General features: G+C 44.5%; 3 protein-coding genes across 3 annotated transcripts in view; 1 reads left to right on the top strand and 2 right to left on the bottom strand.

Moving 5' to 3' along the window:
- Window positions 1-16: 16 nt before the first annotated feature.
- On the bottom strand, window positions 17-7,134 carry Psmc5 (proteasome 26S subunit, ATPase 5). The gene is made up of 12 exons (XM_057774221.1): window positions 7,029-7,134; window positions 6,357-6,428; window positions 2,414-2,483; window positions 1,994-2,091; window positions 1,792-1,848; window positions 1,487-1,717; window positions 1,107-1,233; window positions 827-1,017; window positions 630-728; window positions 439-549; window positions 239-325; window positions 17-118 (listed from the first exon to the last, which is right to left on the bottom strand). Exons 1-12 carry the CDS (start codon window positions 7,080-7,082, stop codon window positions 65-67), a joined length of 1,251 nt encoding a protein of 416 aa, XP_057630204.1. The 5' UTR covers window positions 7,083-7,134; the 3' UTR covers window positions 17-64.
- A 111-nt stretch (window positions 7,135-7,245) lies between these two features.
- Window positions 7,246-14,481, top strand: Ftsj3 (FtsJ RNA 2'-O-methyltransferase 3). Its single transcript, XM_057773851.1, has 21 exons — window positions 7,246-7,489; window positions 7,573-7,665; window positions 7,833-7,938; window positions 8,573-8,619; window positions 8,717-8,796; window positions 9,335-9,434; window positions 9,516-9,710; window positions 9,789-9,904; window positions 9,998-10,102; window positions 10,184-10,284; window positions 10,443-10,523; window positions 10,616-10,750; window positions 10,844-10,979; window positions 12,289-12,467; window positions 12,614-12,728; window positions 12,797-13,038; window positions 13,167-13,249; window positions 13,336-13,435; window positions 13,534-13,717; window positions 13,797-13,891; window positions 13,969-14,481. Exons 2-21 carry the CDS (start codon window positions 7,599-7,601, stop codon window positions 14,159-14,161), a joined length of 2,460 nt encoding a protein of 819 aa, XP_057629834.1. The 5' UTR covers window positions 7,246-7,489; window positions 7,573-7,598; the 3' UTR covers window positions 14,162-14,481.
- A 204-nt stretch (window positions 14,482-14,685) lies between these two features.
- Ddx42 (DEAD-box helicase 42) overlaps window positions 14,686-24,986 on the bottom strand; it is a 38,145-nt gene continuing 27,844 nt past the window's right edge. The window contains exons 14-18 of the mRNA XM_057773850.1: window positions 22,468-22,744; window positions 20,863-21,089; window positions 18,101-18,211; window positions 16,794-16,895; window positions 14,686-16,160 (exon numbers count right to left, since the gene is read on the bottom strand). Coding sequence (XP_057629833.1) covers window positions 15,486-16,160; window positions 16,794-16,895; window positions 18,101-18,211; window positions 20,863-21,089; window positions 22,468-22,744 — 1,392 coding nt within the window. The 3' untranslated portion in view covers window positions 14,686-15,485. The remainder of the gene's footprint in view (window positions 16,161-16,793; window positions 16,896-18,100; window positions 18,212-20,862; window positions 21,090-22,467; window positions 22,745-24,986) is intronic.

Below are 24,986 nucleotides of genomic sequence, written 5' to 3'. Positions count from 1 at the left end.
CTAGAGTTCTAGAGAGTGTATCGCACAGACCTTTATTTGAGGGATGCACCCAGAGGATATACCCTCACTTCCATAGCTTCTTGATGGACATATTTTTCTCACTGTCCTTTTGCATGACCTGGAGAGGGAGGGAGAAGAGGGTGAATATACGTGTGTGAGTGGGGCTTTATGAGCTGTGTAAATGTGAGCTGAACCCATGGTCCAGAGCCACCGCAGCAAAGAAGGTGGAAGCACATACCTTGGCTACAGCCATCTCAAAGTCCTCCTGAGTGACGTGGACACGCCGTTCCCGCAGAGCATACATGCCGGCTTCTGTGCACACACCCTAAGCAGGGAAGAGAAGCTGAGGCCCTGCTGCTGGGCTCCCTTAGCCCTGAGTTGGCTCTACTACTTCCCTGAAGCCCTACACTGCCCTGCTTCCCTGAAGCTTCCAGTTACCTTCACTTCAGCCCCTGAAGCTCCTGGCATCAGTTCAGCAATTTTTCTCAGGTTGATCCCCCTGGTCAAGTTCATTTTCCGAGAATGGATTTTCAAAATGTCCAGCCGGGCCTAGGGATAAAGGAAGAAAGCCCTAAGTCCTGCACCCTATCTCCATAGCCAGAGCTCCTCCAGCACCATCTACCACAGACCTCCTCATTGGGAGGTGGGAATTCAATTTTTCTGTCGATCCTCCCAGGACGAAGCAAGGCAGAGTCCAGGATATCAATCCTATTAGTTGCCATGATAACCTGGGAAAAGAAGGGGCGGAATCAGCCAAACAACTCTTGGGCCTGTGTGCCAACTCCACACTTTTACCTGGCTTTTCGGAAAGCCTCTGCCACCTCACCTTGATATTCTTGGTAGCCTCAAAGCCATCCAGCTGGTTGAGCAGTTCTAGCATTGTGCGTTGCACTTCACTGTCCCCTCCAGAGCCTCCCTCCAGCCGTGAGGAGCCAATAGAGTCAATCTCGTCCATGAAGATGATAGATGGAGCATGTTCTCGTGCCATGACAAACAGCTCCCTCACCATTCTTGCCCCTGTGTGAAGGCCAACCTGGCATTAGGAGCTAATGCGTATCCCACCCTCTCCCCTTTCACTCAACAGTCACATTTTTAGCCACAGTTACCTTCCCCGATAAATTTCTGTACCAGCTCAGAGCCAGAGACACGAATAAAAGTACAGTCCGTATGATGAGCCACAGCACGGGCCAACAATGTCTTCCCAGTGCCTGGGGGTCCATACAGAAGCACTCCCTGGAGGGGGACAGATACATCACACTTAGGGAAAAAAAGCCAACCCCTTTCATTTATCGAATACACACCTTCGATAAATGAGGGCCTTATGCTGGATCCCTTGCTTGAGGGGAGGGATTTTAAAACGGAGATCAGTGTCCTGGACTGTATTCAAGCTAGTTTAGTGCTCTGGAAATCTCTCCTGTTGCTGTTCTTCAGGAGGTCTAGTCTGAGGCAGGAGAAACAGCTGCCTCCAGGAAAGTCTGATGTTTACCTTTGGCTGTGCAATGCCCAGTGCTTCAAAGAGCTCAGGGTGCTTCACAGGCAGCTCGATCACTTCTTTGATCTCTTTGATCTGCTTGTCCAGCCCACCAATCATCTCATAAGTTGAGTCCGGCACCTTTTCCACCATCATTAGTGACACTAGGGGGTCCACCTTATTAGGTAGGATCTTATGCAGAGTGTAGCTGTCATTCCTCAGAGCAACCCGGCAGTTGGGCGTCACCTGGATGAAGGGCAGGGGGAGTCTCAGGATGCAGTGTGGCAGTGCCGCTCCCCCTCATCACCAGCTGCACTTACATCATTGATATCAATGTTCTTGTCCACATCGACTACGAATTTACCCTCAGGATGGACCTGAAGAATAAGGGTTCATGATTTTCCTCAACAGTCATCACATCACCCCCAACCAGGGATAACACAGGAACCTTCTGTAACATGAGCCAAGGCCACACACAAAGGGTGGGAATGCAATGAGCTGGTCTTTGGGGTCATATTTTACCTTGACCAACACTTTTTTCTTATCCATGGCCCGAACTACTTCTCCAACATAGGAGCCCTGTTCCTGCAGCAGCTGCAGCTCCTCCCGCAACAGTCGAACTAAATAGAAAAAAACCAAACTAAACAAAACACAACCATAAAAACTACCAGTCATCCAGCTTCTCATTTGGCACCGCCTTTGTACTCAGTCTAGTCTGCATAAACTAAAGACTGTTTTACCATTTGGAAGAGGAAACTTAGGTCTTGAAAGGGGTTTACAGTGGATATTTGAAGAGGTGCGCAGGGAAACAACTACATAAGAACAGTGGAGAGCTCACTTTCGGCTGAGAGGAGACCAAGAGCATTGCAGAAGATGGAAGGCTGGGAACACCAGACCTTGCCTCCACCAACACATGACGCTTTCCACTTTCTCCCCTCTCACCTTTTGCATTGAGCTCATTCCTCTGGGCCTGCAGTCTCCGGAGATTCTGGCTCTTATCATTCACAATCAACTGTGGAGGACAAGAGACAAATCCCATTACTCAAAGGCAATAATAGCATGTAGGAAACTGTATCTTGGATGAGACATTCACAGGTAGGTTTGAGCTGCTGCTTCAGAACTCCAGCAGTATTTGAGGACCCTGTCCTCTCTGCCAAGGTTTCCTAAGGAGCCACAGGCAGCTATCACAGAAGGCTTCTAGTCCACTACTGGTTCAGGAATAACAGGATCTAATGGAGAAAGATGATAGCTTCTCACGGAGTGGCTTCTGAAGAGGGAATATGGCGTGGTGCAGACCCTCAGGTGAGAAGGAAGCCCGAGTTCTGCTGCCAGTTAAAAGTAAATTAGTTCCTAACCGTAAGTCTTCAGATGTGTGGACACAACCTGGAGTGGCTGCAAGAACAAACCAGGAAAGGAAAAAGGGACCATGGGTGTGTGTGTGTGTGTGTAACAGAGAGGGATAGAAGTGGTTTGAAGGGGGAAATGGGAAACAGGAGGCTTTAATCAGAAAGGGAAGAAGAAACATATAGGATGTCTGGAAAAAGTCATTAAGGAATCATTATCTACATAAGATAATATATAATACATATAAATCTATATATACTAATACACATATAGTTGAAATGAAATTTCCCCACCTGGGTTGTCAATGTTCCACTCAAGGGCCACATACTAATTAGTTAAAATCCCACCAGGGGCCTGGAGAGATAGCTAGGTGATTAAGAGCTCTGGCTGCTCTTCAGAGAACCCGGGTTCGATTCCCAGCACCCACATGGCAGCTCACAACTGTCTGTAACTCCAGTTCCAGGGAATCCGACACCCTCACACCAATGTACATTAAATAAAACAAAAAAGAGGAAAACAACAACAACAAAAAGCCCCACTAGGTATGAGTATCTACCTTTTGAGTAGTTGGTCAGGGTTATCTAAGACTCTCAAAACATTATAGGCGACTGCTGTTGCCCTTGGTTGCCACCCGCAGAGGTGGAAAGTTAAGTCCCTATTGCTAACGACACCATGCACTTCAAACACAGGACCCACAGCACATGAGTTGGATCTGACCTGAAAGCCTTTTCCCCAAGGATTAGCTTTCACGGCACCAAAAGGAACTATGCAAGCTTCCAAGGGAGGAAGCAGCCAGCAGGCCTGCTTAACTATGGTGCCTATGAAGCACAGAAATAGTGGCATGCATCCCATGGTGGCGACCAACAGCTCTCTGACTGGACTTAGAGCTTGTTTGGGGGGGGGGGGGAATCTACGAACTACTCTGGGTTGTTGAAGTCATGGGTCTTGAAAAGCCTACAGCTATCACTTTACTAGAACAGCACAGTCCCGAACTACACTCAAATATCTCATACCTACAAATAAATGTAGTTCTTACCCCTTATCAGAGAAACTTCTCTTGGCAACAAATGCAGACAATTACAGAAAACCACAACCAATCAAAATGTGAAGAACAAGAAACTGTGGTGCCTGGTTCCAACTTATATATCTGCACACAACTCCTACACCCAAGGCTTGGGGATCATTTTGGAAGAGGGGGACAAATGATTCTAAAAGCCAGAGGAACAAAAAGTTTGCTGTCAGATTGTGTCTCCTAGAATGCCAGAGGAGCTACATTCATGAAGTCTCATCAACATGGCTGCCTAAACAAGTCAGAAAAACAATGATGACACCAATGGACATGCTAACACGGAAAGGGAGGAAGCTCATTCATGGGGCCTCAACCCTAGACAAAGAACTATGGGTAAGTGAGGAGTGCTGAGAGGAGAAATAATCTTCCCCAAGGGACAGTCCCCTGTGCCCAAACTGGTTATCTGACACCTACTCACTACAAACATACAGGCACCATATACAGACTAAACAGGTTGTATGTATGTATTTGCAAACACATGTATGTATGTGTATACATATATACATACAAACACATATGTATTTGTGTGCATACACATAACAAGAAAAGGCCATGAACTTGAGAGAAAACAAGGGGAGCTGGTGTACAGGAGGGACTGGAAGGAGGAAAAATGTGTGTGCATATGTGATGCAGTGAGAATTTCAAAAACTAAAATTAGAAAAGTGAATTAAAAAAGCAGGCATAGGCCGGGCGGTGGTGGCACACGCCTTTAATCCCAGCACTTGGGAGGCAGAGGCAGGGGGATCTCTGAGTTCAAGGCCAGCCTGGTCTACAGATTGAGTTCAAGAAAGCCTGAGCCACACAGAGGAACCCTGTCTTGAAAAACAAGAAGACAGACATGCTGGCACAGGCCTGTAATTCCAACACTAAGGAGGTTTAGGATGAAAGCCGAGGTGTTCCGGGTCATTCGGGGCTACACAATAAGATCCTGTTTTAATAAATCAGCCAAACAGTCAGGCAGTGGTGGCACACATTTGGCCCCAGCACTCAAGAGCCAGAGGCAAGCAAACCTCTGTGAGTTTGAGGCCAGCCTGGTCTACAGAGCTAGTTCTAAGACAGGACTTTACAGAGAAACCCTGCATCGAAAAATCAAAAAGAAAAAAATTAAAAAAAAAAGGAAGAAACTACACATAGGCAATAGCATCTACTATCCTGCTTTATTTCACATCTGAGTGATGAAATCACATATAGAAGCATTAAAAAATGATACACCGAGCCGGGCGGTGGTGGCGCACGCCTTTAATCCCAGCACTTGGGAGGCAGAGGCAGGCGGATCTCTGTGAGTTCGAGACCAGCCTGGTCTACAAGAGCTAGTTCCAGGACAGGCTCCAAAACCACAGAGAAACCCTGTCTTGAAAAAGCAAAAAAAAAAAAAAAAAAAAAAAAAAAAAATACACCAAGCTGGGTGTGGAGGCTCATGTCTTTAATCCCAGCACCTGGAAGGCAGAGGTCGAGTTTGAGTTCAGCCTGATCTACATAGGGAGTTCTGGGTCAGTTTAGGGCACACAGGAAGACACTGTCTATAAAAAGAAAAGGTAAACCACATAGAATAGGCGTAAATGCACTTGGGCTTCAGAAAATTTCTCTGTGCCTTTCCAAACCCATTCTCATTCCCACTTACACCTTTGGCTAACCGTAACTCTCGCAAGTGCTATTGTTTTCCATATAGGGTTTTATGTAATCCAGCTTGACTTCAAACTCAGAATACTACTCCTGCCTCAGCCTCTTGAGTGCCAGCATTACTGGTATGCCTACCACTCCAACTCAGTGGTACTTTTTCCTTAAATTAAAATTTGACTCAGGGCTAGAGAGGTGGTTCAGGGGTTAAAAGACTGGCTGCTCTTAGACAGAACCTGCCTTTGATTTCCAGCACCCAGATGTTGGCTCACAACCTATAACTCCAGTTCCAGAGGATCCCACACCCTCTTCTGGCTTCCACAGGTGCCAGGCACATGTGTGGCACAGACATAGACGCAGGCAAAACACCCATACACATAAAATAAAACGAAAAACTTAAACAGCAAGTAAGCAAGCAAGCAAGCAAACAAACAAACCCTAAGTACTACTCAAAAATACTAAATCAAAGAGATGGGTGTTAAGGGCAGGACATTATTAATATTCTTTACATTACTTGTTAATTCCTAACCGCAAAGAGGGAACTGAAGAGATTGCTCAGCAGTTAAGAGGGCTTACTGCTTTTGCAGAGGGCCTGGGTTTAGTTCTCGGCACGGCTGGTAACTCATAACCACCTGTAACTCAAGTCAGGGGATCCACTGCACTCTTCTGGCCTCCACAGGCACCTGCACAGATATGGTGCACATAAACTTACACAGCCATGCATGCATACACACATATATCCAAAAACAAGCAAACAAACAACAGAGGAAAAAAAACTCTTCAGTGCACTCGCGGTGGAAATTTGCACCCATCACTTCGCATCTCCAACTAGCTCCCTCTGGTGTCTGTACTCACCTGGAGTTCTTCAATCTTGGACAAATAATACTGGCGGAGTCCACTGCCTGCCTTCCCCTCTTCCAGTTCCATCTGAAGACAAGTGTAATTGTTAAATAAGGGCCTAAACTACTAAGGGATTAAGCCAAACTATTTCCAGGGCACTTCACCATACGGCTTAAGAAACAAGGTCAAAAAACATCTCATTTCCTTTTCCTCAGATCTCGATAGGTGAGGTCTGTGTGTTCGAATTTCAGATTCAGAGGCTTAGTTCTTGGTTTTAACCGTTCCCCTTTGAATCTACTAAAAGAATGCAATTACCATCTACCTCCGAAGACTTTTAGGAGGCTCACGGGGCCATATATCCACGGAGTGCTTTTGCTCTGTGGCAAGAGCTATACAAACCCAAGGTGTACTACTACAGACAAGCCAACACGGAGGACCCTAGTCCTGGTCCGGCCCCAGGCCATTCCCGCTTGCCTAGCTCTTCATTCAGTTTCTATCCACCCCTGTCCTGTTCAACCCGGACGGCGCTGACACAGCAGATCCAGTTCCAGGCAGGGTCCAGTCTGACGTGGTCCACCCACCCCTGGTCCACTCGACCCCCTTGCTCTTAGCCACCCCTCACTTCAGATTACACGCACTCCGCACTCAGCTTGGGTGGCCGCCTTCCCGGAGCCGCCGCAGCCTTACCTGCTCTGGCCCATCAAGCGCCATCTTCCCTCTCTCGGCAGGGATCGCCGGCATCCAAGTTACCTTACCGCGCAGGCGCGGAGGTGGAAGCTTGGGACCTGGGACTTGGCAGAGAAGAGTTCCGGGTCAATGGGCGGGGTGTGTGGCGGGACAATAACGGCGGCTCTAATGAGAGGCGCTGTCGCGGTCAATGGCTTTGGGAGGCAGTGAAGAGGTATAGAACTTCTGGTTGTTGCTTCTCGGAGTCTAGATCAGTAGTTATCGTACGCGACCTTCTGAGGCTCCACTTTTAACTTGTAAGGCCCGCAGACAGAAAAAGTCTGGCCACATTCAAAATGGCGGAAAACTCAAAGCCAGGAACGTAGGGAACGCGAGCGGAAGCGGAAGTACGCTTGCTGCTTACATGTGCTGCTTCTTAAGTGTTGAAAACCTTGTGGAATTAAGGGCTGTCTCGGGGCCCGGTGAGTGATTTCTTCGCCACCCGAGGAACCGGAGCAGAATCCAGTGTTTGGGAAGATCTTCTCAACTTTTTCTTTCTCCCCAGAGTGAGTGATATTACTTCATCCCACCATGGGCAAGAAAGGCAAAGTAGGCAAGAGCCGGCGAGACAAGTTCTATCACTTGGCCAAAGAGACTGGTGAGTCTGGGTTCGCGCTGCGTCAACGATACTCAGCCTGTCCGCTTTTTCTAATACTGAACTCTTTTTCCTTAGAGGGGGTGATGGGGTTGTGAGGCCGTAAAGCACTGCTAGAAAAGTCCTCCGTAGACGGTATTGTTTTATACTCTTAACTCCCTACGACCCAGGTTATCGTTCGCGCTCTGCCTTCAAACTGATCCAGCTCAATCGCCGCTTTCAGTTCCTGCAGAAAGCCCGTGCCTTGCTGGACCTGTGTGCTGCTCCCGGAGGATGGTAACATTTGTCAGGGGCTGCTCTTGATGGCACCTTCCTGGCCCTTACTGGCTTTGAGTTGCTTTGAGTGTGGGAATCGTATCTACCCATCCCCGTTACAGTAATTAAATAATTCTGATTGCATATTCCACAGCATGCACCTCTCTTAAACTTTAGAAGGCAGCTTCATTCCTTTTTTCCTCAACTGGGGCTGAACCCAAGGGCTTATGTTAGACAGGCACTCTACCTCTCAGTTATATCCTCAATCTGCTTTATCATTTCTTGAGACAGGGACTCTTTAAAAAGTTGTCCAGGATGGCCTTGAACTTTTGATTTTATTTCCTTGCCCTCTTTGGAGCTGGGAATGCAGGCCTGTGCTGGAATTCAAGAAGCAGTTTGTGCCGGGTGTTGGTGGTGCACACCTTTAATCCCAGCACTCGGGAGGCAGAGGCAGGTGGATCTCTGTGAGTTCGAGGCCAGCCTGATTCACAAGAGCTAACTCCAGGACAGGCTCCAAAGCTACAGAGAAACCCTGTCTCAAAAAAAGCAGTTTGCTTGATTGTCGAGAATGTGTGCGTAAAGATGTACCCCTAAAAGGGGTGAGACATTACATTGCCAGAGGATGGAAAGGTATTCTCATCTGTCCCTTTCACAGGCTGCAGGTGGCTTCCAAGTTTATGCCTGTATCCAGTCTTATTGTGGGTGAGTGACACTCTCGGGTACTTGAGGGTATGAAGTATGAATTACTTTGTTTTACACCTCCTTCCATCCTATAATACGCTGACCTAACTTCTTCCAGGAGTGGACCTGGTTCCAATCAAGCCTCTTCCCAATGTTGTAACTCTCCAGGAAGATATCACAACCGAGCGCTGTAGGCAGGTAATACGAGTTTCTTTTTCCTGCCCCTTTATGTGCATCATTATCTCCTAAGGTGAAGCACTTCCCAGTTTACCATGGTTTTTAAGCACCTGCCCCACAAGACTCCTGACCATCCTAGTGTACATCTCCATCTTTACTTATAATCAGGGTTTACTTTTTCTCTTTTCCCCTTGAAGACAGGGTCTTGCTGTGTGCTTATAAGGATAGCTTATTAACTATGTAATGCAGACTTACACGGAACAAGGTTGGTCTTGATCTTGCAGTCTTTCTGCCTCTTGAGTGCTGGGATTACAGGCATGTGCCACCATGCCTAGTAGAAATTGTGCTGTGAATTGGTAGGACAAGAGATCTTCAGTAAAGTTCTTTCCAGTGAACCATTCTGTTTTGAAGACAGAAGTGTTGTTTCATCCCTAGTACTTGACACAAGATGTTGCCAACGGTGGGCACTTAGTAAATGACGAGACTGATGACTGGACCAGGAATTCTAAGTTAGTCTTTCCTTTGTTTCTGATACTATAAACCCTTTACTTTTCATTAGGCCCTGAGGAAGGAGCTGAAGACTTGGAAAGTTGATGTTGTACTCAATGATGGGGCTCCCAATGTTGGAGCGAGTTGGGTCCACGATGCTTACTCACAAGGTACAGGGAATGTGGGCCTTGGAGGTGAGGGTGGAGGTGGCATGCCCTGAAGCTGCATATTCTTACTGTCTCTCTCTACAGCTAACTTGACACTGATGGCGCTGCGTTTGGCTTGTGATTTTTTGGCCCGTGGTGGTTGTTTCATCACGAAAGTCTTCCGTTCCCGTGACTATCAGCCCCTACTATGGATCTTCCAGCAGCTGTTCCACCGTGTCCAGGCCACAAAGCCCCAGGCCTCTCGCCATGAATCTGCAGAAATCTTTGTTGTCTGCCAAGGTGGGACATCACTACTTTTTTCTCTTGACACAGCTTTCTAATTATGAAAGCGTACCTTTGATCTATCTTACATTTTAGGATTCCTGGCTCCTGACAAGGTTGACAGTAAATTCTTCGATCCTAAGTTTGCCTTTAAGGAGGTTGAAGTTCAGGCTAAAACTGTTACTGAGTTGGTGACAAAGAAGAAGCCAAAGGTAATTTTTTTGTTTTGAGAATTGGGTCCTAAAACTGGGAACGCTTGATATCCAAGAGAGAAGTCTCTAACCATCTTTATTCCCTTTCCTAAGGCTGAAGGCTATGCCGAGGGTGACCTCACTCTTTATCATCGAACCTCCGTCACTGACTTCTTGCGAGCTGCCAATCCTGTTGACTTCCTCTCCAAGGCCAGCGAAGTGAGTTCCCAGATTGAGGGTATAAGGGAGCTCCCAGAAACACAGCCAGAAAGAAATTTCATGCCTTTTCCTCACAAATAGATCTCAATAGATGATGAAGAGTTGGCACAGCATCCAGCTACAACTGAGGATATAAGAGCATGCTGTCAAGACATCAAAGTGCTGGGGCGCAAGGAACTTAGGTACACAGCTGTAAGGGTCAGGGTACAGGCCTTTGAAGAACATGTTGGACTCTGGGGAACCAGTATTCTGTTTAAGTTTCTGGCTGAAGCCTGAAAATTGGAACGTGGACCTAAAGAGGCAGGGATGGAGATGATTATGATTATTATTTCTTGGGCAGGTCTCTACTGAATTGGAGAACAAGACTTCGGCGATATGTGGCCAAGAAGTTGAAAGAGCAAGCAAAGGCACTGGACATCAAGTGAGGAGGAAGTAACCAGGGTTGGAGTGGCTGGGGGTTAGATCAAGTGTCTGGGAAAATAAGCAGACCTTTACTTTGGATTGGTGTGCCAGCCTCAGCTCAGAAGAAGAGGAGGAGGAGGACGAGTCAATAGCTGAGACAAAACAGGCTTCAGAGGAGGAAGAGGAAGAGCAGCTTAACCGGACGCTGGCAGAGATGAAAGCCCAAGAGGTGGCAGAACTAAAGAGGTGAGGGGCCTGAGGAATGGTGTATGGAGATGGTAAAAAGGCACAGAAATTTTGGAGCCAGGCAGGTTAAATCCCTCAAACTTATCTGTTCAGGAAGAAAAAGAAATTACTTCGTGAGCAGAGGAAGCAGCGGGAGCGTGTGGAACTGAAGATGGATCTGCCTGGGGTTTCCATTGCAGATGAGGGGGAGACAGGCATGTTCTCCTTGCGTACCATCCGGGGTCAGCAGGTAAGGGAGGGCTGGAGATACAGGGGGTCAAGATGATTGGTTGGAGGGTCTGGAGGTGGAGATACATTGGATTAAATGCACTGAGTGATTGATCAGTGGGTTTGGATGCTGTTTTCGCCAATAAAATTAGTAATGGGAATAGTAGAGAAAAAAAACAGTGAGAGTACCCTGTTACTTAAATGCTAAAAACAAATGTGCTAGAGTATTAAGACCAAGAGTTCACATTATAGCTGGCAGTGGTGGCACACGCCTTTAATCCCAGCACTCGGGAGGCAGAGGCAGTTGGATCGCTGAGAATTTGGGGCTAGCCTGGTCTTCAAGAGCTAGTTCAAGGATAGGTTCCAAAGCTACAGAGAAACCATTACATTCACATTACAGTAGCTGAAGCTGTATCACCGGGGTCACCAGCAGACTGGATTCCTCTGTGGGGCACAATCGTCTTCACCTCACTGTGTCTAATGAGCAGCTTGTATTGGGCTGCTGGGTTATGCATCTGTTAAATGCTCAAAACAAGCCTTTCGGGCTGGAGAGATGGCTCAGAGGTTAAGAGCATTGCCTGCTCTTCCAGAGTTCCTGAGTTCAGTTCCCAGCAACCACATGATGGCTCACAACCATCTGTAATGAGGTCTGGCGCCCTCTTCTGGCAGTCATGCAGAAAGGATATTGTTGTATACATAATAATAATAATAAAAAAAACAAAAAAACAAGCCTTTCATAATAAAAGCAGTGTCTCATGCAAAATGAGCTTTTGTGGTAAAATACCCTAACCACCTTTATAACATGGGAGGCAACAAAGCAAGTAGTTTTTAGTCCCAACACCACCTGAGTTATGTAACTTAAAATCATGTACCTTTCCTAGTTTATGTTTCATTTGCTAAACAAGAATATACCATATCCACTGTGAGTTTTATGGATAACTAAGAAAATGGTAAAGTATAATCCACAGAATGTTGTGATAAATACCCAAATAGTAGCTTTGTCCACCTTGCGAATAAGTTTGGTTTTGAGAATACTTGAAAGCAGTCTGTCTGGTGCTTCTTTATTACTTGGGATCAAAACGAAGAGTTGTGAATTCAAGTATTGTAAGCGACTTCTGAGTTATTTCTAAACTAGTCAACATGTAGGCCTGAACCTAGAATTGGACATTTCAGACAAGCCAGTTACTTTCCTAGGTCATAGCTGCTGTGTAGGTGCTAAGATTTTTCAGTGTTCTTTCTTACTCATGTTGAGGAGGAAGAACAAAGTTAATGGGTATGGGAACATTCAGTGTTGCCTTTAAGTACTTCAATCTATTCCTATTGGACTTCAGTTGCTGGAGGAAGTAACTCAAGGAGACATGAAGGCTGCAGACACTTTTCTGTCTGATCTGCCAAGGGATGATATTTATGTGTCGGATGCTGAGGATGATGATACTTCTCTAGAAAGTGACTTGGATCCAGAAGAGCTGGCAGGAGTCAGGACACATTCCAGTCTGAAGGACCAGAAGTGGTAAGGGCTGTGTGTGTCAAAGGAAGTGCTGCCACCCTCAGCCTGATTCTCAAGACAGAATGGGCATCAGCATAGACAACAAGGCCTCTGGATGCTGGGGGAGGGGAATCACTAGAGTTTCACCTCACTTTTCTTTGGGTCTACAGTTTGCAGTTTGCCGAAGTAGATGACAATAAAGAAGAGGGAGAGAATCCATTGCTGGTACCACTAGAAGAAAAGGCGGTGTTGCAGGAAGAGCAAGCTAACTTGTGGTTCTCCAAGGTAGAGTCAGGAAGACTGGGATGCTGGCATTCCCTGGGAGAAGAGTTGCTGAAGTTTTCCTATCACAGGACGGCTTCAGTGGAATGGAGGATGATGCTGATGAGGCCCTGGAGATCAGTCAGGCACAACTGCTACACAAGAGCCGTCAGAAGGAGCCATCCCCACCACCTTCTAGTCTCAAGACCAAGAAGAAACCTCTCCAGTGCCAGAAGGAGGTCCCTAAGGAGACAGAGGCTATCACTGACCCTGAAGGGGAGGAAAAAGTCAACAGCTCAGATAGTGACAGCAGCAGCAGTGAGGATGAAGAAAGGTGATTGGATATAGGCGTCGGTGTAATTTCATTGGGTGGTTCTTAAATGGAAAGTTAAGGCCAGGTGGCTTATCACCACGGCGGGGGGGAGAGGGGGTTAGAATAATCATAATTCTACCTCCTTTCAGTTGGAAAGGATCCCGTGGTATCAAGCGAAGCCGTGGTTCTAAGGAAGATGATGGCTTTGAGGTAGTGCCTATTGAGGACCCAGGTAAGAAGTATGTACACAGTGGAGAGAAAAGCCAAAGCAAGTTTCAGTGATGAGAATCAGGCTTTGACTTTTCTTTCCCTCTTTAGTGAAACATCGAATTCTGGACCCTGAAGGCCTTGCTCTAGGTGCTGTTATTGCCTCTTCCAAAAAGGCAAAGAGAGACCTTATAGATAACTCATTCAACCGGTGAGGACCAGAACATCATGAAGTTCCATGGGCTATGGGGAGGTTTTCTTCCTTAGGAAGAAACAGGTGATTGCTGGCCTGGTATCCTCTCTACTCAGGTATGCATTTAATGAAGATGAGGGGGAGCTTCCAGAGTGGTTTGTGCTGGAAGAGAAGCAGCACCGGATACGCCAGCTGCCTATTGACAAGAAGGAAGTAGAGCATTACCGAAAACGTTGGCGGGAAATCAATGCAAGGCCCATCAAGAAAGTAGCTGAGGCTAAGGCTAGAAAGAAACGGAGGGTAAGTAGCTGGTGGTTGCCTGAAGTTAGGAGTTGCTAGGGAAAGATGGATCAGTCATCTAACTGAGGCTCCCTCCCAGATGCTGAAGAAGCTGGAACAGACCAAGAAGAAGGCAGAAGCTGTGGTGAACACTGTGGATATCTCAGAACGAGAGAAGGTGGCACAACTGCGGAGGTAATTTGGTAAAGAACAGACACCAGGTTGTAAAGAGTTCTAGAGCACAGACCTTAACTGGCTTCCTTCTTTTACAGTCTCTACAAGAAGGCTGGACTTGGCAAGGAGAAACGCCAAGTCACCTACGTTGTAGCCAAAAAAGGTGTAGGCCGCAAGGTCCGGCGGCCAGCTGGAGTCAGAGGTCAATTCAAGGTAGTGGACTCTAGGATGAAGAAGGACCAGAGAGCACAACAACGGAAGGAACAGAGGAAAAAACACAAGCGGAAGTGAAGCAGACATCTGGAGAGACCAAAGACTAGAAGACATGGTATATAGTGAACTCTGGTGGTTTGGTACTTGCAGTTTCTCTATGATCAGGGGAGCTATTGTGAACCTACAATTCCATGAAAGCATCAAGGAACTATTTATGACAGGCTGCCCCCACTCACCCCCTCCCCAAACTTTAAGGGGAAATTCAGTGTCAATGGTCTTTGTTGGCTTTAAGGGGAAATTCAGTGTCAATGGTCTTTGTTGTAGTCTATTAAATATGTGGTTCTTTTGAGTCCTTGCCCACCCTTTTCTATTATTTGAATAAAACGAAGATAGTAGAAGAGATAACTTTTCTGATAGTTTAATAAGCAAGCACTTCCCCACATTTCACATCATAGGCTGCACTGTTCCAAGCCATAATTTAATATGTAGCAACTACTGCACGGTGGAAACGACAGCCCTCAGGTCCCAGTAGTAAAACATTTACTAGAGAGCAAGCAGAGAGGAATGCACATCTTAAAGAAACCTTCACAAAAAAAAAATCACAAAATTCAAAGTTTGTATATTTCTTTTCCTTTTATAAACAAGATAGAACAAAAATCATCAGAATCATTTCAGCAAAAGACTTTTCTACTAATGGGGCAAGTTAAAAAAAAATACAATGAGAAAGAAGACACCTCAAAAGATACTGTTGGGGTTGGTTTTCAATGATAAATTTAGCAGTGCCCCAGGCCTGAATGAAGCCTGAATTCTTCAGTCCTAGTGGCTTAGGATCTCGAAGCCTGAGTCTGGAAGGATGCCCTTCCTCCATGTCTCAGGGCTGAAAACAAAGCTGTTGGGGAAACCTGAGCATCAGGTTCCTCTCCTGCAAATACCTAAAAGCACCAAACTGCTTCCCATGCAGCCCTGACAGATTGAAGGTTGGGTTTACAGAAGCCAACTCAAAAAAAAAAAAAAAAAAAAAGGACTGCCTGGGTACAGTTTAAAAAAAATTTCAATTTATAGATGTTTATAAGGTGACATTTTAGTAAAAAATATAAGCTATTAAAAACCTAGAGTGAGTTTTGTGCCCTATGAGGCCCTTTCTCCCTAAGTATCTTTCACTTACCCTCTTTATAACTCACCCAGAGCAAACAAAAGCTTCCCAGCTCTCTGCTTTCCAGGACCAATGCAAGAAAATATGAATGAACAACAGATGAATAATGTCTCCACGCTCCAGTTCTCCACCAAGAGCAGGGGGTCTGGACATCTTGGACCCCAACCCAGCCCTGAGACACCTAGTTACCAAAATCTTTCTAAAAATAAAATTAAAGACAACTGATTCACGCTGATTTTCACATACCCTCTAACTGTCCCATCGACTTTTCTTGCGTTTGGGTGGCTCTGGAACAGCAAAACCATCAGGTGTTTTATCCGACTTGTTGTCCACTTTTTCTATCTTGTTGCTGTCCACCTTGGGGTCCATCCTGTTTTCACGATTAAAGCCTTCTTTCCTGCTTTCCCCATTCCTACCATCATTTGCACCCCGGGTCTCTCCATGTCTGCTGGCACTTCCTCCATGCCTGTTCTCTCCATGTCGGTGGCCATCAGTGTGACGGCTGCTGCTTTCTGGGTAACGGTATCCATCTCCATGGCGACCACCATCTCCATGCCGATTGCCACCATCTCCATGACTATGACGGCCACCACCCCTGTTCTCAGTATATCTCTCTCTCTTTCCATTGCCACCCCCAATCCCTTCACGACTGTTACTCCCTGAAGCCGTGTTGTTGACTCCTTGGGTTCCAACAGAAGGGTAGGTCACTGGGGCACTGCTGATATTCCCAGAACTGCTGAAGCCTGGGATGTTCTTGGCAGCACTGGTGACGGGGTTGTCTGCACTGTTATGGCCCTGTTGTGTTGAGTTAGTTGGAACAGAATTTAAGCTTCCCGCACTAGTCCATCCACTTGCCCCAGTAGAAGAACTTCCAGCCTTCTGATTGCTTAAACTGGCTGCAACAAAGTGACTTTTGTACTGGGACTGAAAAAGAAAAACATCAGGAATAAGTATAACATCAAACTTAAGTTTGATAATGATAAAGTATACAAAACTCCACTTGCATGTCCAGGCAGAATACGGTTACATTTCTATGTGAAATTCAAGTAAACAGAAGGCTTTATCTAAATCTAGCGTGAAGTTTACAGACTCAACTACCATCTCAAGAAGGTCTCCCACTTTCAGGAGTTATTGTTAAAAGATTTAACAACAGATTTAATTGAATGCACTATAGGTGTTTGCCTGTGTACACTTTTTTCGAGACAGTTTCTCTGTGTAGTCCAAGCTGTCCTGGAACTTGCTCTACAGACCAGGCTGGCTTTTATCTCAGAGATCCACCTACCCCTGCCTCTCGAGTGCTGGAATTAAAAGTGTGCACCACTTCTGCCTGGCCTATGTGAACATATTTATGTGTGCCACATGCATGCTTGGTGCCTGTGCAGGCCAGAAGAGGGTGTCAGATTCCCTGGAACTGAAATCAAAGACGGTTGTAAGTTGCCAAGTGGATGCTGAGAAACCAAACCTGGATCCTCTGTCAGTACACAAGTACTCTTAACCATTGAACCATCTCTCCAGCCCCCTGTTGAAAATTTTTAAAATAGAATATTTATTTCAGACCTGAAAAGCTGCTTTCATTGCTGTCAGCCTATCTCCCATGGCTCCTGTGGAGGGCTTGTAGGCTTCATAATTGCTCATTACATTGTTGTTATTTCCTCGGTCCTAAAAAACAACCAAACCAAACCAAACAAACAAAAAACCCAAACATCCTCATGAGAATGGAAAGCCGACAGAAAAGCAACTGCCAGAGCCTTTACTACACTGAAAAATCTAGATCCATGCTACAGTAGGTGCTGGGTACTTTTTAGAGTTACTTCCTTTGTGAGAAAAGGTACTATAATGAAAAGATAGTTAAAAATGCTTGTGTCCTTCAACACAGTAAATTTATTACTGGGTACTCACCCCAATGATCAGAATGGTAGCAAATTCGACCCACAGTATGATTGTACATTATATCAACACTCTATTTAGTTCAAATGCTAAAGATGAAAAGCCAGTAATATATCACAATGTAGCTTTACTGGATCTGAAGCAACACCAATAACGATCGGAATCTATTTCAACACTTGCTGGTATGTAACTTTTAAGTTTCAAATCTGCAATCACTTATAATTCAATTACAAAAAAAAACCAATCACTTGCAATTCAGTTAAAAACTGAAATAATATTTGGAGTGGCCCTGGCATACATAAAGTATGCAATAATTGTAAGTAATCACTTTACTTCTACAATCAACATTACTATAATGTGGGCAACACTGTTTAATCTGTCAAGGATGCCAAGTTAACACTAATGCTCCATGAATGTATACTGACGGTTTTCTTCCCTGGCTTTAAGAACCACTGTGATGATGAACAAGCCAGTGAGTTGAGTACTTTATTTACCTAACTTGTGAGACCATCTAGGTTTTCTCAAATGATCCAAGTCCTGAGAGTATAGACACCATTTTTGAGTATAGATTTCGCTGTGTCCCTCTTAGTAACATTTTCAAGCAACAGACTCTAGGCCAGTATAGAAAGGCTTTTAAAAACCAGATGACTGCATTCCACATATATCCAGAGTTTTTATTGAACAAGTCTGAGATGGGTGATGAGTTTGCATGTCCTGGTGGTCAAGGGACTGCAATTTGAGATCACTAAAGCTAGACTAATCCTGAGCAAGCCTAGTTAAGCCAAACACACATACACTCATCTTCCACAGCAAGTTTCATTCTAAGAAATGGGACTGCACCGACTCAGAACAAAATAAACCCCTCCCCTCCCCCCGGGAGACAGAGTTTTAGACTTGAGGCCTTCAGGTACATCACAATATCACCATAGTTTAAGACAGAGGATCTGTCCCAGAGCACTGCTGTAGTATGAACTCACCGAATTCTCGGAGCCTAGCCCAGGCCGCTCTCTATAGCCTAAGCCTCCTCCACCAATGTTCAGTTTTTTGCCTTTCCCTCCTTTGAAGCGGGATTTCCGAAACCAGGCATTCTGCAAAGAACACAATTCAAAGTTCAGTCCATGAAGGGAGGGAAGGCCAAAGAAAGAGTATCAGATCAGAAAGAAATGAAGTAGGCAGGAAGAACTTTCCTGCCTTGGCCTTGGTGAAGCCACAGATGGATGACCTTGAACTTCCTAAGCAGTTGCTGCCCTGCAGAGTAGAGTTGAATCTAAGGTTTCAGAACTCCAGATAATCACTGTACCAACGAACCACACCCCCAACTCCACCCTGTCTTAATTTTGGTAGCCTGACACACCAAATTTATCAGGTTGCTTAGACGCTTAGATAAGGTTTCCCTTATTTCTTTCTCCCTCCCTCCTTCAGAACCTCTTGGTAGAAAAGTGACTAAGCAAACATAAAATGTAACTTAATTACTCTGGCTATATCTCAGAGAGGAAAATGAATTTATATTTTATTTCTTTCTTTTTAAAAAAAGGGGGGGCACTGGAGAAATGGCTCAGAGGTTAAGAGCACTACTAGCTGCTCTTCCAGGTTTCCTGAGTTTAAATCCCAGCAACCACATGGTGGTTCACTACCATCTACAATGAGATCCAGTGCCCTTTTCCTGTAGGCAGAACACTGTATACATAATAAATAAACCTTTTTTTTTTAAAGAAAAAAAGAAAAGAAAAGAAAGCTGGGTAGTGGTGGTATATGCTTTTAATCCCAGCACTTGAAAGGCAGAAGCAGGAACATCTCTGAGTTCAAAGCCAGTCTGGTCTGCAGAGAGAGACCCAAAACAGCCAGGGATACAGAAAGATATCCTGTCTCAAAAAACAAAAAAAACATTATTTACTATTATCGTGTGTGCCTTTCTATTTAAAGTGTCTACAGAGGTCAGTGGGCATTGAATCCCCTGAAATGGTAGTTACAGGTGGTTGTGAGCCACCTATGTGGATGCTGGGGAAATGAACCAAGGTCCTCTGAAAGTGCAGTAAGTATTCTTAACCATGGGAGTCAGTTCTCCAGCCCTATATTTCATTTCTTAACCCAACTGTAAATACCACTGAACATAAGCTTACACAGTTAGGAGAAAAGCTTTATAAAGAATGAATACTTTCAGAAATAAAGGGAAAAAGGCTAGGTGAAATAAAGCTTATTAAGAACTGACTTTAGGGGCTGGAGATTTGGCTCAGGGAGGTTAAGAGCACTGACTGCTCTTCCAGAAGATCCAAGTTCAGTTCCCAGAGCCTATAAGGAGGCTCTCACAACTGTCAGTAACTCCAAGATCTGACACACTCACGCAGACATACACGCAGGCAAAATAAACAAAGTAAAAATAAATAAATTGTAAAAAGAACTGACTTTAGGCTGGGTGGTGGTAGTGTACACCTTTAATTGCAACACTCAATAGACAGAGGCAGAAGGAGCTCTATGAGTTCTAGGCTAGCCTGGTCTACAAAGCAAGCTTTAGGACAGCCAGAGCAGTTACACAGAGAACCCCTATCTTAAGACAAAAACAAACCAAAATAAAAAATAAAACAGCAAAAAAACCTGACTTTAGCCAGGCACATGAAAGGCAGAGGCAAGAGAATAACTGTCAGTTTGAAGCCAGCCTGGTCTACATAGTGAGGACAACCAGGGTCACATAATGAGACCCTGTCTCAAAAAACAAACAAATAAGCAGAACACAAACCTGAGTGTTAAATCTTCATCTGGGAATTACATGTTACTTGTCTAAATATTTGAGAAGTATGACAGGCTTAGAAAAGGTAGTAAGCACAGAAAGCCTAACACACAAAAAGTGTATAAGAATATGCCACGCAAATGCACTCCTCTGAGCAAAGGAGAAAATGACATCATTGTTCTCTTCCCTTCTGCACTGTACTTCTTTACCACTCGGGTTACAAACAAGGGTGTTCCCAGCAATCCAGATGTGCTAATACAGGCTAAAACAGCTAAGTGGACTGGCCTGAGTCAAACAAACATCTCCTACTATCAGAACTTGTCTTGAGGAACAGGAAATAGAATGTTTGCCTAGTACACACAAGACCCTGAGTTTAATCTCTAGCACTGCAATAAAAAAAGTGAACTGTTCTGAATACACTTGTAATTTGAGAACTGTACGGAATAAGTGATTCACGGTATAATTTGGTAAAATGCCTTACTTAGTTTTGGAACAGAGCATATCTGGAAGTGGGCAGTCAGGATGGTCAGAGATATGAAATTTCAGTTTGTAAGAAATACTTAAGGCCCACTGTACCAGGGGCAGGAGATGTGATTCAGTAGTGGAACACTTGCCCATCATGTACAAAAAACCCTGGACCAATCCCTAACAGTAAAGACAAACGAAAACCAACTATATATTTTTAGCCCTCAAAAAGAGAAGACTTAGGATAGGGATGTAACAGGAGAGAATAGTGGGGATCTTCTGAGATTAAGCTTATTCATAAAGTGTCCTATGAGGTAAACAGGAAGAAATTAAAGAAACAAATTTCAGCCCAAAGGAGTAGCTTTTCAACAGAAACAAGTAGAAACAATATACACACGAATTCCAACATCACATGGTACCAGGTCCACACATTAACCACGCCCTCCCTGCCCATTTTCTTCTCAAGCTCTTATGTTATCTTTCTCCCGTTTGTTGAACTTTCTTACTCAGCTGCATATTCTCTATCAATTTCAAGGGTCCAACACTCACCTGCATTGCCAGGTCTAAGAGTTCCTTAGAAACATGTTGGTTGGCTCCTTCCAGGTTCCGAACAAGGTCACCAGCAAAATTGCTGTCCTTTGGAGTCAGTAAGGTATAGGCCACGCCCTTCTCACCAGCTCTCCCTGTTCGGCCAATCCTATGAGTATGGGTATCAATGTCTCGTGCTACATCATAGTTAATGACTGTCTTAATTGAAGGAATGTCCAGACCACGGGCTGAAACAGAAAATATTCAGATTCTTTTACTTTTCATCTGAAGTAAAAAGAAAATCAAAGTAACTAGAAATGCTAATGATAAGAACATGCATTTTTCCTGATCCAGGCAAGCTCCTGGCATGGAGCCAAGAATAAAAAGTAGTTCACACTACTGGGAATAATGTGTGTGTGTGTGTTTATATATGTATACATATGTATGTATGTACTGTAGATAATTTTCCTGGAATCACACCTGTAATCCCAATACTTGGAAGATGGAGGCAGGAGGAGCTAGAAGCTTGAGAGATGTCTCAGAGGTTAAGAGCAGTGGCTGTTTTTCTAGAGGACCCTGGCTCAAGTCCCAGCACCCACATGGCAGTTCACAACCATATATAACTCCAGGTCCAGGGAACAAGATATCCTTACACAGGCAGACATGTAGGCACATAAAAATACACATCAATACACATAAAAAAAATAAAAGGAATCATTAAAAAATATATATATATATACCCTGAGTTACATCAGAATTTATCTTAAAAAACAAAACAAAGTATGCCAGGCGGTTGGGGCACATGCCTTTAATCCCAGCACTTGGGAGGCAGAGGCAGGTGGATCTCTGTGAGATCGAGGCCAGCCTGGTCTACAAGAACTAGTTCCAGGACAGGCTCCAAAACTAAAGCGAAACCCTGTCTCAAAAAAAACAAACAAAAATTCGCACAAGTTAGCCCTCTAGGGATTCAGTTAGTAGTCTGTTTATGCATGTACATATCACAGCATATGTATAGAGTGCAAAAAAATCTTGTGGGAATGCTGCCAGGATTGGTTGGCAAGTACCCAATGAACCACCTTGTAGGTTCAAAAGACAAGGGTTTTTTGTTTTGTTGTTTTTTTGAGACAGGGCTTCTCTCTCTGTCCTGGAACTTGCTCTGTAGACCAAACTGACCTTGAACTGAGAGATCCTCCTGCCTCTGCCTTCCTAGTACTGGGATTAAAGGTGTGCGCCCCAATCGCCTGGCTCACTTGTGGGAATATTTTGTTTAAAGGTTTGCACCACCACTGCCGCCCAGCTAAAATACTTGTTTTCAAGGGTAGCTGCAAAAATAAATACTTGTTTTCAAGGGTAGCAGAGTAAAGCCAAAAATTAAGATTAACTAATGTAAGATATGCAGTGAAGCAAACGAAAGGACATAAATGTTCTCCCCCAGGCACTTGCTAGCTGCAAGGCACTTTGATGAAAAAGAACACTAAATGAAAGCAATCACAGAGCTGCTGTTCTATATAGGATACAGTGGGAGTGTTCCATCAGCCTGACCAGATGCCATTGGTCTTTAACAGGGTAGGGTAACACCTATATAATAAAGTCTAAGGTTATGGTGAAATTCATCCTGTTTCTTACCTGCAACATCAGTGGCCACCAGGACAGGGATGTCCTTTTTCTTAAAATCTGAAATGACCTTGTTTCTTTCACTCTGATCCATATCCCCATGGAGCAGACCAAGATTATGACCTTCCTGCTTAAGGTTATTGGCTAGTTCTTCAGCATTGGCTTTTTTAGTAACAAACAGAAGAACACTCCCTGAAGAAGTAAACTCCACCAGACGCCGAGTAAGCCAGTTCCATTTACTGGGCCCAGAATGGAGTATCTCCACAATCTGTGTCACATCTTCGTTTGCCTGAGGAGATAAAATACCAGCTGTGACACTGGTACCACAGGGGACTTCCACGAGCCTCATGGTAAAATATAAAATAATAGAAATGGGTTAATTTAAGATGTAAGAGTTAGTTAATAAAAAGTCTGAGCTAAAAGGCCAGAGTATGCAATTAATATTAAGCCTCAGAGCAGTTATTTCATAAGTGGCTCTGGGAACAGGCAGGTGGAGAAAACCCTGACTGGGGGGACCAGTGGGATGGAGATTATTTGATACCCCACGTTGGGTGCCATTATGTAAACAAAGAGTGCACTTTTGTTTCCTGGTCACCCAAATAATCTCACAAAAACTGTATTAATTACCACACTGTCTGGTCAACGACCCATTTCTATTAGTCTACATATTGCCACGTGGCCATGGCATTCCCTGTTTTCTACATGTCTTGTTTCCTTGGCTGCTGGCTGGCTGGCAGCTGCCTGACTACACCTACTCTTTCTCTATTATCTCTGTTCGGATTTCACGCCTGCTACACAACTTTATTCATCAACCAATAAAAGCAACACATATACAGAACGACAACCCACATCAGAGTCCTGACAAAACCTGGTACCTTTGGGTCCTCCTTTAGTATGTCAAACACAGGTTAGAATTTTCTCAAAACACCTTGCTCACCAACCCTCCCGCCCCCATATGTTCACATCTAATTTGTATGCCCCAATAATCTGTAATGTTTTTTATATGCTTATCCTTATTATTCCCAGGGTAGTAAACTTTAAGGCCCTGCCCACTCACTGTCATAAGTATAATTTACATAAGCATATTAAGATATAAGAATTTGAAGCCGGGCGGTGGTGGCGCACGCCTTTAATCCCAGCACTCGGGAGGCAGAGGCAGGCGGATCTCTGTGAGTTCGAGACCAGCCTGGTCTACAAGAGCTAGTTCCAGGACAGGCTCCAAAACCACAGAGAAACCCTGTCTCGAAAAACCAAAAAAAAAAAGAAAAAAAAAAAAAAAAAAAAAAAAAAAAAAAAAAAAATGATAAGATGCTCAGAATTAAAAAACATTTTTAATTATAATTTTTTAACAATAATTAGGAGAAAGAATCAACATGGTTAACTAATAAGTACATTATTTCAGTAGAGAAGATCTGTTTCCAACACAAAGAAATAAACATTTGGGGTATAGGTTATGCTAATTATACCTTATATACATGTATTGAAATGTCACTACATCCCATAAATATTTATAATTATGTGCATCTTTCCTCCCTGTGTTATGGCACAGAGAACAATTTAGAGGGATTAGTTCTCACCTTTGATGAGTTGGGTCCTGGGAACTGAATTCAGACTTAGAGTTACACAACAGTACTGGCTGAGCCACCTACTGGCTCCCAGGAAATTCTCTAAATAACCTTAACAGAATTCCAAATTCCAATTTGTAGGTAAGCATTATGTGTAGGTAAGCACAAAATCAAACTTATTCTTACCAGACCCCAAAATTACCTCAGACCACCCTATGCAGATTGCTTTAACAATCACTTAAATGTCCACAGTATAACTTACTGAGTTTTTTTTGTTGTTGTTGAAAAAACTCCCCCTCCTCCCCGCCTCCTATTTCCCTCCCCCTCCCCCCACTCCTCTCATCCTCTCCCCACTCCTCTCCTCCTCCCCCCACTCCATTCCCCCTCAAGGCCTCTCTGAAGAGCAGTCTGGATTCCCTGCCCTGTTACTGAGTTTTGTTGTTTTTTTTTTTTGGTTTTTCGAGACAGGGTTTCTCTGTGGTTTTGGAGCCTGTCCTGGAACTAGCTCTTGTAGACCAGGCTGGTCTCGAACTCACAGAGATCCGCCTGCCTCTGCCTCCCAAGTGCTGGGATTAAAGGCGTGCGCCACCACCGCCCGGCCTGTTACTGAGTTTTTAAAACTTAAAAAAGTTGTGAAAAAAGACATGTGTGGTAGTATACACCTTTAATACCAGCACTTGGAAGGCAGAGGCAGGTGGATCTCAGAGTTCCAGGACAGCCTGGTCTACAAAGTAAGTTCCAGGACAGCCAGGGAAGTTACACAGAAAAACCCTGTCTTGAAAAACCAAACAAAAAAGATGAAACAAATATAATTCCCATATATCCATCATTCAGCTTCCGTATATCGACACTGTGACACTCCCCTCAACTTGTGTATCTTAAAGCAAATCTAAACCATGCCATACTATACATAACATTGTAACTAAAGCATTACTGTAGGACCAGGTGTGGTGGCACCTGCCTTTC

This window comes from Chionomys nivalis, chromosome 7 (assembly GCF_950005125.1).
Source record: "Chionomys nivalis chromosome 7, mChiNiv1.1, whole genome shotgun sequence".
Classification (NCBI taxonomy): Eukaryota; Metazoa; Chordata; class Mammalia; order Rodentia; family Cricetidae; genus Chionomys; species Chionomys nivalis.
This window is presented reverse-complemented; position numbering and strand designations above follow the sequence as displayed.